At 39.6% G+C, this 14,188-nt stretch overlaps 1 protein-coding gene across 2 annotated transcripts in view; it reads right to left on the reverse strand.

Annotated features, from left to right (window-relative positions):
- cacna1ab (calcium channel, voltage-dependent, P/Q type, alpha 1A subunit, b) overlaps nt 1-14,188 on the reverse strand; it is a 332,264-nt gene that overhangs the window by 6,874 nt on the left and 311,202 nt on the right. For both annotated transcript variants that reach the window (XM_041785844.1, XM_041785845.1), the window contains 2 exons: nt 4,630-4,828; nt 1,834-2,069 (listed from right to left, as the gene is read on the reverse strand). In XM_041785844.1, the coding sequence (XP_041641778.1) occupies nt 1,834-2,069; nt 4,630-4,828 (435 nt within the window). The remainder of the gene's footprint in view (nt 1-1,833; nt 2,070-4,629; nt 4,829-14,188) is intronic.

Consider the following 14,188-nt stretch of genomic DNA (forward strand, 5'->3'; position numbering starts at 1 on the left):
GCTGTATCTCTTTTGTGTCTCAGTTGTAGAACGCAGGGACCCCAGGTTTGACAGGGTGCAGAGAACACACTACCATGATTTGGTACCAAATTTAGTCAAGAAAACAAATGCTTGGACTAAAAGTAAAGACTAAAATGTGAGGACATTTTTGGACTAAAACTAGACTAAAATGTCCGCGTTTTCGTCGACTCAAATTAGACTAAAACTATAAAGGGTAGAAATGACTAAAATGGGAATAAAACTAAAAGACATTATGTCTAAAGACTAAGATTAAGACTAAAATAAAAAAAAAAAATAAATGCCAAAATTAACACTTGTTTTATGCAGGAAGTATTCAGTCATGTCCATGTAGTGGTCATTCCTTTGCACTATGCTCAGAGTCAATGCAAATGTTGATTTAGTGTTGAACTGCTGAATTCATGTTTTGAAATTTGCATTAATACAGAAATCTGACAGACATTGTTTAATTTTTGCTAGAACTGTGTCAGACTTCATGTGGCTGAGGTCTAGAGGGCAAATAGAGCTTAGGACAGCAGCAGCTACCAATGACCGCTGTATAAACTAGGCATTTTAACTCCCCATGTCTTTGAAATAACATGTTTACATCACTTAAAACTGCAAACAAATTAAGATGTTAATTTAAACTGTAAGATGCTTCTGACAGATACAGTGCCTATAACCCCCCCCCATTGGACATTTTAACCTTTTATTGATTTTATAAATCAATCATGGTCAATATAATTTGGGCTTTTTTACCAAAAAAAAAAAGAGCAAAAAGAACTCTTTAATCTCCAAGTGAAAAAAGATTTCTACAGAGTAATGTCGATTACCTAAAAATACGCAATGTAAAATAAGTGACTACATAAATACTGACCCAAGTCAACAGAGGTCTAGCAGACTGGTACTAGTAGTCTCACAGTCAGTGAAATAAGGATCACTTGAGTGAGGTATATGTCTCAGTTGTAGTGTAAAGACACCTGTGTCTGGGAGGTCCAGTCACTGGTTAATCAGTGTACATGGCTACCATTACACCGTGAAGACAAAAGAACACTCCAAGCAGCTCAGAAGGCAGGAGATGGAGACAACAGAAATTCCAAGGCACTGAACATCCCCCAGAGTTCAGTTAAATCCATCATGAAGAAATGAAGGAATATGTCACATGTGTAAATCTGCCTAGATCAGACCGTCCTCACAAACTGAGTGAGCGTGCAAGAAGGAGACTAGTGAATAATATTTCAAATTAAGGCATAAAAGATTCACAAGTCAATACAAATTACACCTGGAGATTGCAGTTTCCCGATGAGCAAGCCTGACTGAGACCTATTCATACGGACAGTGCTATGATTGCCAAAGGTGCATCTACTAAATCCTCAGTTATGCAGACTACTTACAGTCACTTATCTAACATTACATATTTTTATTTAATTGACATTACTTTGTAGAAATCTGGTTTCACTTTGACATTAGAGAGTTTTTTGTCATTTCTTGTCAATAAACCCAAATTATATTGACCATGATTTATTTATAAAATCATTAAAAAAGGTAAAACATCCATGAAGGTGAATGCTGGATGAACCCAGGGAACTATTTAAAATGCTTGAAATAGACAAGTCTACGCAAGAACTTTTCTTCATTTATAAGTATTGATAAGATTGATAAGTCTTCATCGTTAAAGTATAGGAAAGTGCTAATCAGCTAACATTAGTTATCTACTTTTCTTAACAACAGTGTTAAGATCGCTGTAAGCTGTCAGCCAAGGGCAGCTCCATAATTGTGTGATGTCATGTGAGCTAATGTTTTATGTTTTTTAATCTCGGTGTTCTTGAAGCCCACCTGTCGATGTCCTCGCCCATCCGGCCCCTCGCTGGGTGACCTGGACCAGTGGCGGTCGTGGGGATGCCTGTGGTAGTCGTGACGGTCTGGGCCGTAGCGCTCCTTGTCCATGGAGCTGTGATGATGGTGGTGGTGATGGTGGTGACGACGGTCCTTGGTCCGGCCACGGTCCCGCTCACGCTCCTTAGGTGGGAGGTCGCCTGATTGCGTAGTGGTGCTGAGGTCTGTGCCCAGGCCTAGCAAGGAGATGTCTCAGTTTACATGTGTAGAAACGAGGCTATTCATTACCCGAGTCAAGGACAGACATCTTAAATTTACAATATCAATACAACTGATAACTGCAAAGGATAAAACATAATTTCCTTGTCTTGGTAAAATACATAGAAAAGGATTAAAATGTCCAAAGACTAATCTACCACTCCTGTGCAGTCAAACGTAGAGAAACTTATTTAAAACACTGTCATTATTCTGGAGTCAGAGGCAGATGAGTGCCCTTTCAATCAGATAAGAAGGCTCTCCAATTATAAAGGGGATTTAGAGTTGAACTGTGCCAGCTTTGTTGCATTAGTTTCACAGCTCAAGCATGCAATTTGCAATTGCAGTCAGTTATGAAGTGGGCTATCTGCTGGCACAACGTTCCTTTCAAGGACTTCTTTGTGCCAAGACTTGAGTTACATAAAACGTAGTGAATATGACGATGCCCTCTTCGATCAGGAAGAGAACAGATTGGTCATAATTGCTGCAACAACTGTTAATGAGCAATCCTTGAAGTTTGTTTTATGGTTAAATAAAAGACTTTTAAACTCTGTCATCCAACTTTTCAGATTAAAACCCTGTGTGATGAGGGAAAGTGGCTGCATATGCAAACAAATTAACCAATCAAGTAAAATTAAGAGCCCAGAATGAAAAAGGTTATTCATTATTAGCAACAGTGCTCAATTTGAGCGCTTTATAATGGAACCAACCCTTTGTTGGCTCTCTGATTGGTCCGCTCACCCACAAATCAGACCCTCTCATAAAAAACTGTAGCTGGGCTTCTTCTGATAAGACACTCTTAGGCTTGAGACAAGCTTGTGACCACATCTTGGTCAATTCAGCATGGTTAAAGGCATTCTTGGTGTGTCTGCAAATGCAACACGAGATATCCACAATACAATCTGAGAGATTCATAATTAAACATTCTGTCTTTGATAATTCAAAACATCGACAACCACAACGAATACTTATATATGCTCAAGGTAGGACACTGTGTGATGTTCCGACCATGTTAGTGTTACTTAAATGTAATCTGTCTAGTCTTATATTGTTAGTTACATTAGCATAATGCAATGTTAATGTTTGGTATTACAAGCTAGCTAGCGGTAACATCAATGTACAACTTGAGGTTAGTCTAGCGAGGCACAACAGACAGAATGTGTAACATGTTTTGTTTGACCTCTATGCAAACAAAGCCAGTTTTAGCACTTCCTGTCTGCAGTGACCCTGAGGAACCCATCACAGGCTTTCTGTCTCTTTTTCTCTCCATTTTGAGCTCTTTAGGCTGTCTCCTGCATGAGATGCGATGATGGAGCAGCCTGCCATTGGTTGTCACAGCCCATTACACACTATTGTGGCAGAACAATATGCTGGGTTAGCATGCTAAGCTAGCAGCAGAAAATATTAAAATGGATTAAATTTGATAAATGTCGTTCAGCGCCGAAGTTACTGGTGTGGATTTCTTTTTCAGAGACGCCGGGAAGTCACCAAAGTTCCACGCTGGCTAGAAAAGCCTCTGTAAGGGCTATGGTGGCATGGATAGCACCATTAGAACGGCGCAGTAGAGGGCTGCAAGTGTAAAAGATAGTAAATGGCTGTGAATTATGGTTGAAAAGCTATTCAGCTGTTCATAACATGTGTCTCTTTTTGTGGTATACAACAACGCTGGTCTCAAGAGGGTTAAATTGTATAGAACCAGTAGGTCAAGCCAGGCATGGGAGCACCTTGGGAACCTTGGCCCCGTACTTCACCAGCCTCCTGATGGCTATCATCCAGGCCTGAATCTCTCCAGGTATCCTTCCAGCTGACCCCTCTGTGACACATGCAGCTGCCTCCAAAGACCTGGTCCATCCCACTGGGCACCCAATGAGCTGGATCAGGCCTTGGAAGGCACCCTAAGTGCCCATAGAAGCACATCTGCCCCTCCCACTCCAATATCCAGCAGCTGACCCTCCCCATCCCTGCTCTCCTGAGCATGTCAGCATTAGACAGTCTTCCCAATGATGCCCAAAAATGAGCTGAAAGGAAGTTGTCACAAAGGAGTCCAGCTGGTGCCTGTCAGCGTCCAGGCCTCACAAGGGTATACCAAGACCAGGAAGACCAAGGACGGGAAGACTGCATGCTCAGACACTTAGATGTATCTGTTATGTTGGAGTTGACACCTTTACCCAGTGAACCCATTGCTCCATGCACGAGTCAAAGTCTGTGTAGAGGGTTTGTCTAACCTTACAACAGTAATCAAAGACACTGGTTGTTGTGAGAGAGGGGACTGGTCGATCAGCCAGCAGGCCAATGAAAAGGCCAACAGAGAGTCAAATTTAGAAGTAAAAACTGTTTCTGACATTGAGTTCTGGGGAATTTGGCCACTGTATGATGCTAAATGGGACCCTCACTCCATTCTGCTTCTACAAAAGAACACAAAAAAAGGGGCTGCTGGGCTTAAATTAAAATGTTTTGAAGATTTGTGACATAATATGGAATCTACAGCTGTACACTCTCAGGTTTCCATTAAAGGTGTTTTATGTGTGGTATGAGACACACCCGTGTCTGCGTCAGTGTATCTGGTCAGGGAGCGCTGTGAGGCACGGTGGCTCCTGTCTCTGTGCCGGCGTCCTCCGTGCCTCCCTTCCTCAGACACCACCCTCTCCAGGGAGTAGTCGTCCAGCCTCACGCCCCGGCCCGTACGCCCATGGACCAGGCTGGAGGTGGAGCGACGCATCGGACTTGTGTCGGTGATGGTCTACGAGGAGAAAGGAGATAAAAACAAAATAAAGGGGAGGAAAGAAAAGAAGAGAAAGAAATGAGATTTAATCCATCCTGACTCATGGAGGTCGTACTCACTAGTGAGAGGAACACGCCTCACTACTCTGACTTTAAATTAGTTTTCAGTGAGCCTTCTAAATGACTCAATCAGACTTGGATTGTACAGCAGGACCAAAAACTCTTGTTTTATTTAATAAAATGAAAATTTTGGCTCTTCTGCTGTCCTTTACTCATCAGATCTAAAACAAATCAGTTATTAGAACTATCTGACCCATCTTAAATCACATATCTGCTTACAGTCTTTGCATTCAAACACCATAAACCGTAGCACCTTCCTACTAAGCTGTTGACAAGCACATGAAATACCATGCTTTTTCACCAAAACATGGAGGAATGAAACAGATACAAACAAGAAGCCGACAGAAAGAGGAAGAAAAGGGGCAGAGACAGACGGCAAGCATGAAGGAGGGTTATAAAAACCATGCCTCACATGCACAAGAATCTACCAGACCTTTCCAAATGGCAGCCATATTTAATATATGGAAACACCTAGATCAGAAAAACAGGTTTTTCGTCACATTAAAAGTGAAACAACTGATGCTGCACACGAGTTTGAAGAGGGACAACTGGATCAGGACAATGCCATTACTTCAGTTTGCTTTCATTTTGCTTTTCATGCACAAAATGTACAAATTGCTAGTTTGATCATTTTATTAAGAAATGATAGACTGATAAGCTAAAAAGGGGGTCAAAACTTTTATTAAACCCTTGAATGAAAAATAAAAATGACCACAGAGCACTGTCAGTGTTTCAAAGCTGAATTACTGATCATTTTTTGCATTTTTAATGAAACTTTGAGTTTATTTACATCAGCTCATCAGTTCATGTGTGTTTAATAAGAGTTCTGCTTTGCCTATCTTGCTCATCACAGAAATCATAGTAGGGATTTTCATTTACAGGAAAATAATTCCTCTTAAGTCACCAGCAATTTTTTTTTTAAAAGGTTACATTTTCTCACAAACATTTACATAAAAATGTTCAGTGGTTTTTAATGTTCAATAGAAGCAAAGTGAGCTTCTGCGCCTTAAGGCTCATCATTGCTCTACAGCAAGGGTGTCCAAACTATGACCCAGGGGCCAAATGTGGCCCATTTTTGATTGGCCCCTTAAAAATTCTTTAAATTGCATTAAATATGGCCCTCAATAGAGCATGAAGTTGGCTCGACTGTATTATTCTTCTTAGTTTCAGCACAAAGCAGTGCTTACATGCTTACACTGTACACAAACATTTTGACTAGGATTTATAGCTGTTTTTCAAGACTACACTATAAAAAGTAAAAATACTGGCAACCAAAATAATAAAGATATCCTGATTTATAACGCCCTAATGGATTACAGCAGTAAAGAGCCGCACCAATGATGTTCCAGGGCGGGGCCAGTGGTAAAATCTGATTGGCCTCCCCAAAATCCTTAAAATGATTGGCTATTTGCCTTGTTATCAACTAGCCATTTAAGCATACCTGATCACTGATTATCTTGACCAACGTTAAAATGGTTTTACTAACTTTTATATTGAGGTGAGATATATAAAAGTGGCTCCACCATCCTTGTATATTTCTGTACGTGGTCCTCGGTGGGAAAGGTTTGGACACCCCTGCTCTACATCATTGCTCCCAACCTGGGGCCTAATTTCTTTGTAGAACCGGAAGACACACTTCCTCTGAACCTTCATGATGCTATCTCATTATTGTGAATGTCGTCTTTCAAGGTTTAAAACGCAGCTCGTCCCTGCCCTGCTCCCCTGTCTGTGACTATAGTGCCTTTTTAATCAAATTAGCACCCTTCATGTTTATTTACTATTTAATTGTTTTCTTAATTGGATGAATGGTACAGACTACAGAGGGAGTTGGTGAGCACACTGAGATTCAGCACCTCAGGTAAAGAACAGCTCCGTGTTTCTACCTCATAGTGTTTTTAGAGGATATTATTGTTATCCGTGCACTGTCTGTGTTAACCTTAGAGTTTAAAGATCACAGATGACTCTCTGTCTCCCTCCATGGATAAATCTGTTGACAAAGTGTGCTGCTAGCATGTTGCTCATGTTTGTGGTCTCTGTTAACAATAAATCAGATTTTTTAAAGTTATGCCTGCTCCATCTTAGATGTAGAGGTTACACCAGGGGTGTCAAACTCAAGGCCCGAGGACCAAATCTGGCTCCTGGTGCAGTTATACCCGGTCCACCAGATCATATGATATTTAATTAGAACTGGCCCACCAGTATGAGGTCTGCAGATTTCCTCCAGTATAAAAATGTAAACTTAACCTGGATGATTTATAATATCCTTGCTGAGTTGTAAAAATGATAAAAAGTAAACAGTAAAAATAGTTTTAAAAAGCGAGGAATGTAGGAGAAATTTGTGTTTTCTTTATATCATCAATTTTGCATCTCACAGTTGTGGTTTTGACTTGTAATTTCATATTTTAACCTTTACATCTCATAACTTTAACTTTTTATCTTGTATTTTTACCTTTTAGATCCATAATTTTACATTTTAAACCCAATTTTGACCTTTTAAAGTCATGATTTTGACTTTTAACTCATGTTTTGATCTTTTTCCACTCCTAACTTTGACATTGATCTCATCTTTTACCTTTAAATCTCATGATTTTTAATTTTATATGATTTTTGACTGTTAAAAATCAAGGTTTCAGTATTCTATCTCATATTTGACCCTTTAAAAACATTATTTTGACTTTAAATATCATGTTTTTACCTTTAAAACTTTTAAGTTTGACTTTTTATCTCAGATTTGGAGTTTTTAACTTATCATGTTGACCTTTTAACCTCAAAACCATTTAGGTTGACAGCCAGTGGTTAATTATTGACCTTGTTAGGCTCTAAGGTTAGACCCAAATTCAGAACCCGCCCCCTGCTGTGATTGAGTTTGGGTTACACCCAAGCCTTACTAAAAACAGGTGCTGAAGTCCAGCTGGTGCAAAGATCTACATAAAACTTTACAGATGATAAAAACCTTTGTTACTGAATTTTTGTGTACATGTTTTGCACAGTTTCATTTAACTTTGAGATGAAGGATACTACTGGAATGATATTGGTATTAGCAGATATTGGCTTATAAAGTTATTTACCATATCAGTAGATAGGAAAACTGCTGCTGGTATTAATAACCAGAATATCAACTTTAAGTATCGGCCTATATCAGCAGTAAATATCAGCAGTATGCATACATATGATTGCAGAGTTTGGGGCTGGACTAACAGATGTACGTCAGCTGAAGTCTATTTCTTTGGTCAGTTTCATTCTTAAACTTTAAAAGGTTTTGAAAGATTGAAGTTTTAGGTCTGAACTACACTGATATTTCAATATCTGTTCAGAAAAATGAGTTTGAAAAAGCTGACATAATCGATATTGGCAAAAACTGAATATTTTGCATCCCCATCCTACGTTAAATATAGCTTTAAAAACAGCTCTTCTAACATGTTTCATCAGACTTTCTGGTTCTTGATCATACCCATATCCATAAAATGACTTCTCAAGGCGTGCAAATGCAGAGAAATCCATGGATTCAATATGGCTGCCATGTGGATCATAGAACCTTGCAGTATATTTCATAAATGAAGAGCCTGGTCAAAATGCTCTGCAGAAACCCAACTGAAAATCCTGCAGAAGTTTGTTAAAGTCCTTTGTAATCAGGGTTAGAGAAACTGAGGTTTTTGTCAATCAAATCCAGAGTCATAGAGATCAACCCAAACCCATTATAGTGCCTTCATCTTCATGTGTTCTAGGATTTGATTTGTTTGGATTTTCTAGCTGGGTTAATATTCCGGCTCTTCTGACCAGGATGGGAGTCTGCTGACACCATAAACCCAGAGAAAGCTTCACATCACCCCGATGAGGAAGCACACAACTGTCTGCAAGCAGCAGGCCGGACAACACAACCCTCCAGAGAGGATGTGCACAAAACAGACGGCCGTCTGCTCACTCTCCAAACACTTCAGTAGAAGCCATGCACGCCCTTTGGGTAGCCGGCAGCTCTTAGAATGCACACACTTCATACGATCACTCACACAAACACACAGTCCAACTTTCAATCCGTATCACAAGCCCCTGCTAGGCGCCGCTCTCGTTTCCCTTGGTTTCTTTCCTGTTGATGACACTGAAGGCAAGACTCAGCTCTGCCACGTCATGCACGACTAATGACATGCCGAAACGCCGCCAGTACCCCCATACAGGCCGACAGATGCACATCAGGCCAGTCCATGCTTTGGTCATTCACTGCCGACTCGGTCTGCAGCGATGCAACAGACTGAAAATGCACGTTGAGACACAAACAGAGGAACAGACACGTCCATACACGCTGCAAAACAGCTGAACTCTGAGGGGAGACAAACGATGAAGAGCAGAGGGACCTCAACACAAGCAGACACGGGAGGGAGAGGAAGAGAGGGGGGCGGAGAGAGGAGAGCAGACGGGATAGGTAGAAAGAAGAGGGACGGCGATTAGAAGTCATAATAGATCATATTCCTGCAGCCGCTATGTTCCTGTGAGGTCACGCTCAAATGTTATTATATCATTCTGTTATATACTGTATATACTACATACTGATTTCTCTCTTTCAGATTCTTTCTTTGACTACTGCTTCTACTTTATTGCTTCCTGACTGATAAATGATGACAATGTCAGCTGATCCTGAAAATCCAGAGGGAGACAGGGCCACATTTATGTTGGGGAAAATGTAGGATAACCCTCTAGCTCAGTGATACTCAATGCGTGGCTCTTATGGCCACATGTGGCTCTTTTGTGATGATTTGTGGCTCTTTTATGTCTTAATTTGAAAAATTATTCCCCCAGAAAACCTTGAAAAAGGGAAACTTTGACCTCAGAAAATATCCATTGCAGGTCACATTAATCAGTTTGTTTCCCATACTTATACCGTTGGCCTTAATTGTCAACTTTTAAATTTGTCTATATAGTTTCGTTGCCATTATTTGCATTTTTTGTGACTTTTAATCAATTTTTTTACTGCTTAAGCCCACTTTTGTCACTTCTTTTTGTCCAGTTTTTGACTCTTTTATCCTGCTTTTTACTATTTGCAATTTTTTTTCTAATTTTTGCAGCTTTGCCCATTTAAGCCGCTTTTGCCATTAAAAGCCACTATTTTGCCAAATGTTTGCCACTCTTTGCTTTTTTTGTCCATTCTCCCACCTTTGGCTGCCTTTTGCCCATTTTAGTCACTTTTCACTCATTTTTGACATGTCTTTACCACTTTTTGACCATTTTTGCCACCTGTAACACATTTTTTGTCACTTCTCACCCACATTTTGCCGCTTTCTGTCCTCTCTTGCCACTTTTCACCCCTTTTTGCTCCTTTTTGGCCATTTTGCCCCCTTTAACTTATTTTTATTGCCACTGTAACCCATTTTGTCACTTTGGATTGTGGCTCTTGCAAAGGTATTTTCAACACTTGGGCTCTTTGGTTGAGCAGGGTTGAGTAACGCTGCTCTATTTGATACAAATTTCAGTCTGTTGGCCGATTCATTCAGTCACTTTTGATTCAATAATAACACAAAATGCTAAGAAAAGTAAGTAAAATCACATTTTTCATTGTGGGCTTCTCAAGTGCCCCTTCCTACTGTGGGCCCGGGTAATAAGTACCCCCCCCCCCCGTGCTATGTTTCTGGGCAGCATCATGCTGTGGGGGTGTTCTTCAGCAGCAGCGACTGGGAGGCTGGTCAGGGTAAAGGGAATCCTTTTCATTCTCAATGAAAACTTGACTTTTAAAACCCATAAATTTAACTTCTATCTCATATTTTGACCTTTAAAATTCATAATTTTGACTTTTACGTCATATTTTGACCTTTAAAACCCATAATATTGACTTTTATGTCATATCTTAACTTTTTAAACCCATTATGTTTGACTTTTATATCATATTTTGACCATTAAAACCCATAATTTTGACTTTTATGCCATATTTTAACTTTTTAAACCCAATAATTGGGCCTTTATGTCATATTTTAACTTCTAAAATCCATAGTTTTGACTTTTATCTCAGGATGTAAAATTGACAGAAATGAAGGGGGTCTGAACACTTCCTGGATGTGGTCTACATCTTCCAACCAGCATGCTACAACATGTAGCAAAGGACAGTCTTTGTAGACTTCTCTTTGTGATAATTAGGTTTTCTGAATCTGTCAGCCATCATGAATGTGCTTACATTTATCCTAAACCTAGCCCCAGATTACAGCTAGGAAGATAGCGAGCTGACTTTGGCATATATGACACAGTAACCTCTATATACTGGTATTATACTGGTATTAGGCTTGGCTCTGGTTTGGAGACGACTCAGAGAGAGAGAAGAATCTAGAGAAAGAGAGAGAGGGGGAATAAGAGGTGTAGAGAGAGAGGTACATACACTGAGGTTATTTCCGCGAGGCCTGTGTCTCCTCCGCTGCAGAGCAGGCAAACACAGAGGTGATACGTAGAGCAGAGCAGAGTAGCACGCACGCACACAAAGAGCAAAGGCCCCACACAGCAGCGTAGCATAGCCGCCAGGACCAGAGCAGGACAGGAGAGGGGGGAGAGATGGAGACAGGAGGACGGGAGGAGGAACAGAGGGGATTAGATGGAGGACGTAAAGTTTATTTTAGGGGAAGAAAAGTTTAAGGGAGAGAAACGATGAAGACAGAGGAGGAAAGGTCATAAAAGGACAGAGAGAGGAGAAAAAGAGAGAACCCGGTTAATTTAAAGGCCAGTGCTCACACACAAGAGCGAGGTGGCTGAGCCAGTGAGCGAGAGATGACATCCACACACACTCAGACACACACTTACCGAAACAGCGTGAGCTCTCTGTAAGGCAGAGCAGTGTTAGAAGGCAGTAAGTAACAGAGCACAGACGAGCACAGAGGAACAGAAACATGTGGACATAGATATTCACACAGACACAGGCACACAGAGAAAGCACTAGGTCTACAGACTGCCTGGTTCAAATCAAACATGTGAGCATTAAACACAATCCCATGAGCAGTGTGCTAGTTTCAGGAGTTTCACAGAGAGGCGGAGAGTTCTTTCTACACCACACCTGACTTAGATAACAGTACGTTCACATGCAGGCAGAAAAAGCTGAATATTTGCCTTAGTCGGACCAAAACTGGACTAAAATGTTTGTAAACATGTTAGCCTGGCTGAAACTGGGGGGGGGCAAATCCGGCCTGTGGTACTCGGGCCCCAAGCTCATATCGTATTTTTATTTTAACTGGACCACCAGTATGAGGTCTGCAGATTTCCTCCAGTATAAAAATGTAAACTTAACCTTGAAATACCTTTGTTAAGTCATAAAAAAATGATAATTAAAGTAGAAAATATAGATAAAAGTCAGGAATGTGAGAAAAGAAATTAGATTGTGTTTTCATTTCAGATTTTCATTTTTTCATCTCACATTAACAAACTTATTTTGACATTTTATTTCATGTATTGCTTTTTATAACTTTGACTCTAAATCCCATATTCTGACATTTAAGACTTACAATTTAAAATTTTATCGTATATTTTGACCTTTGAAACTTGTGAGATTAAATTTTATATCATACTTGACCTTAAAAGCTCATGAATTTGATTTTAATCTCGTATTTTGACCTTTTATAACTCACAATTTTGATTTTTATCTCATTGTTTAACCTTTAAATTTTCAATTTTGATTTTTATCTCATATTTTGACCTCTATAATCCAAAATTCTGATTTTTATCTCATATTTTGAACTTAAAACTAATTATATTCATTTGAAATACATATTTTAACCTTTTAAACTTAAAATTTCAATTTTAATGTCATATTTTGACCTTTAAAATGATCAATTTTGATTTTTTATCTCATATGTTGACCTTTAAAACCCATAATTTTATTTTAATCTTATATAATGACTTTTTAACCCCATAATTTTGATTACCTAATATTATGACCTTAAAAACCCTCAATAATGATTTTCATTTTATATTTTAACCTTAAAAACTGATCATTTTGAATTCTATCTCATATTTTGACCTTAAAAAAATATAATTTTCATTTTAATCTCACAGTTTGACCTTTAAAACTGATCATTTTGATCTCATATTTTGACCTTTAAACTTTTGACCTGCCCCCTGCTGTGATTTAGTCTGACCTTGCTCTACAGCCTCTGCTCCAGGCTTACCTGGAGGTCAAACAGCATAAATGTTTAGCATAGAAGAATCCATGTTTGTGTCTGCCCTCAGATAGAAGCATAAGCTAGACCGTTACAATCCAAAGCCAAAACCTGCTCAGAAATGTGTTTTTCTTTCTACCTCTGCAGTAACTGGTGATTATAATGGTGGTAAAGTCGGTAAGGCTTTCAGTTCTGAAGAAAAAATGTTACTAACGCCACAGAGATTATTCTCATCGACTATCCCAGATCCTGTTGAAAAACTCCATTAGTGTCTGTTTCTCCTCACGCTGGTTTTAAACCACTGAATCACATCATTTACATCCCAGCATGCACTGGATTAAAATACATAATCTACCATGATTACATTCAATGTTTGATCTTCCCACTCATCGACACGATGCACCACACCAACCAGAGACCCAGCGGACTAGAACACCAGTATCATAGATCTGGAACCTTCTCTACAGTCGCTCTGCTTCGTCTTCTAAAGGCTCAAACACTCCATGAAGTTTCCACCACACCAAAGTGAGAGAATTATGACAGAAGGTGGGGACATGTGGGAGGATGGTGATGGTCGGATGCAGGGTGTTGTGTGAATGTTTTTGTAACTGTAGCCAGGGTCTGAACGGAAATGTCCACACATCTGTTTATGAACATGTCAATTTTAAATTTCAACACTTTTTTAGTTTTAAATGTAATTGTGTGTACGGATAAATTCTGCTGAGTTGTTATAAATCTGAAATGTTTCTGTGATCATATTGAGACTTTCATAACTGCAGAGCCAGATTGTTATGAATACATTTCAAAGCCTTGTGGTACATCTGCCCTGCTATTGTGGATTTTTGAGGCCAGAAGGGACCATAGTCTTTCCATAGTTAACTGCAATCAATTAGAAGTCCAATCATATGGCAAAGATTGAACTTTTCTGCATTTTAAGGCTGATTTTTTAAGTCCACCTTGACACTGTGAAGCAGTACCAGTTTCTTAGGGTGCATTCACCTTGGGCTCGACTGTTCTGAACTGTGCCACGATTCCTCCCCTTCCCTGCTGGCTTGCTTTCACAATCTATCCGGGCCCACTTGCGTATGTATTCAGTCTGATACAGCAGGTAGCGCTATGCACACAGCTGGTTTACAAAC

The sequence above is a fragment of the Cheilinus undulatus genome, linkage group 4, assembly GCF_018320785.1.
Source record: "Cheilinus undulatus linkage group 4, ASM1832078v1, whole genome shotgun sequence".
NCBI classification, from domain to species: Eukaryota; Metazoa; Chordata; class Actinopteri; order Labriformes; family Labridae; genus Cheilinus; species Cheilinus undulatus.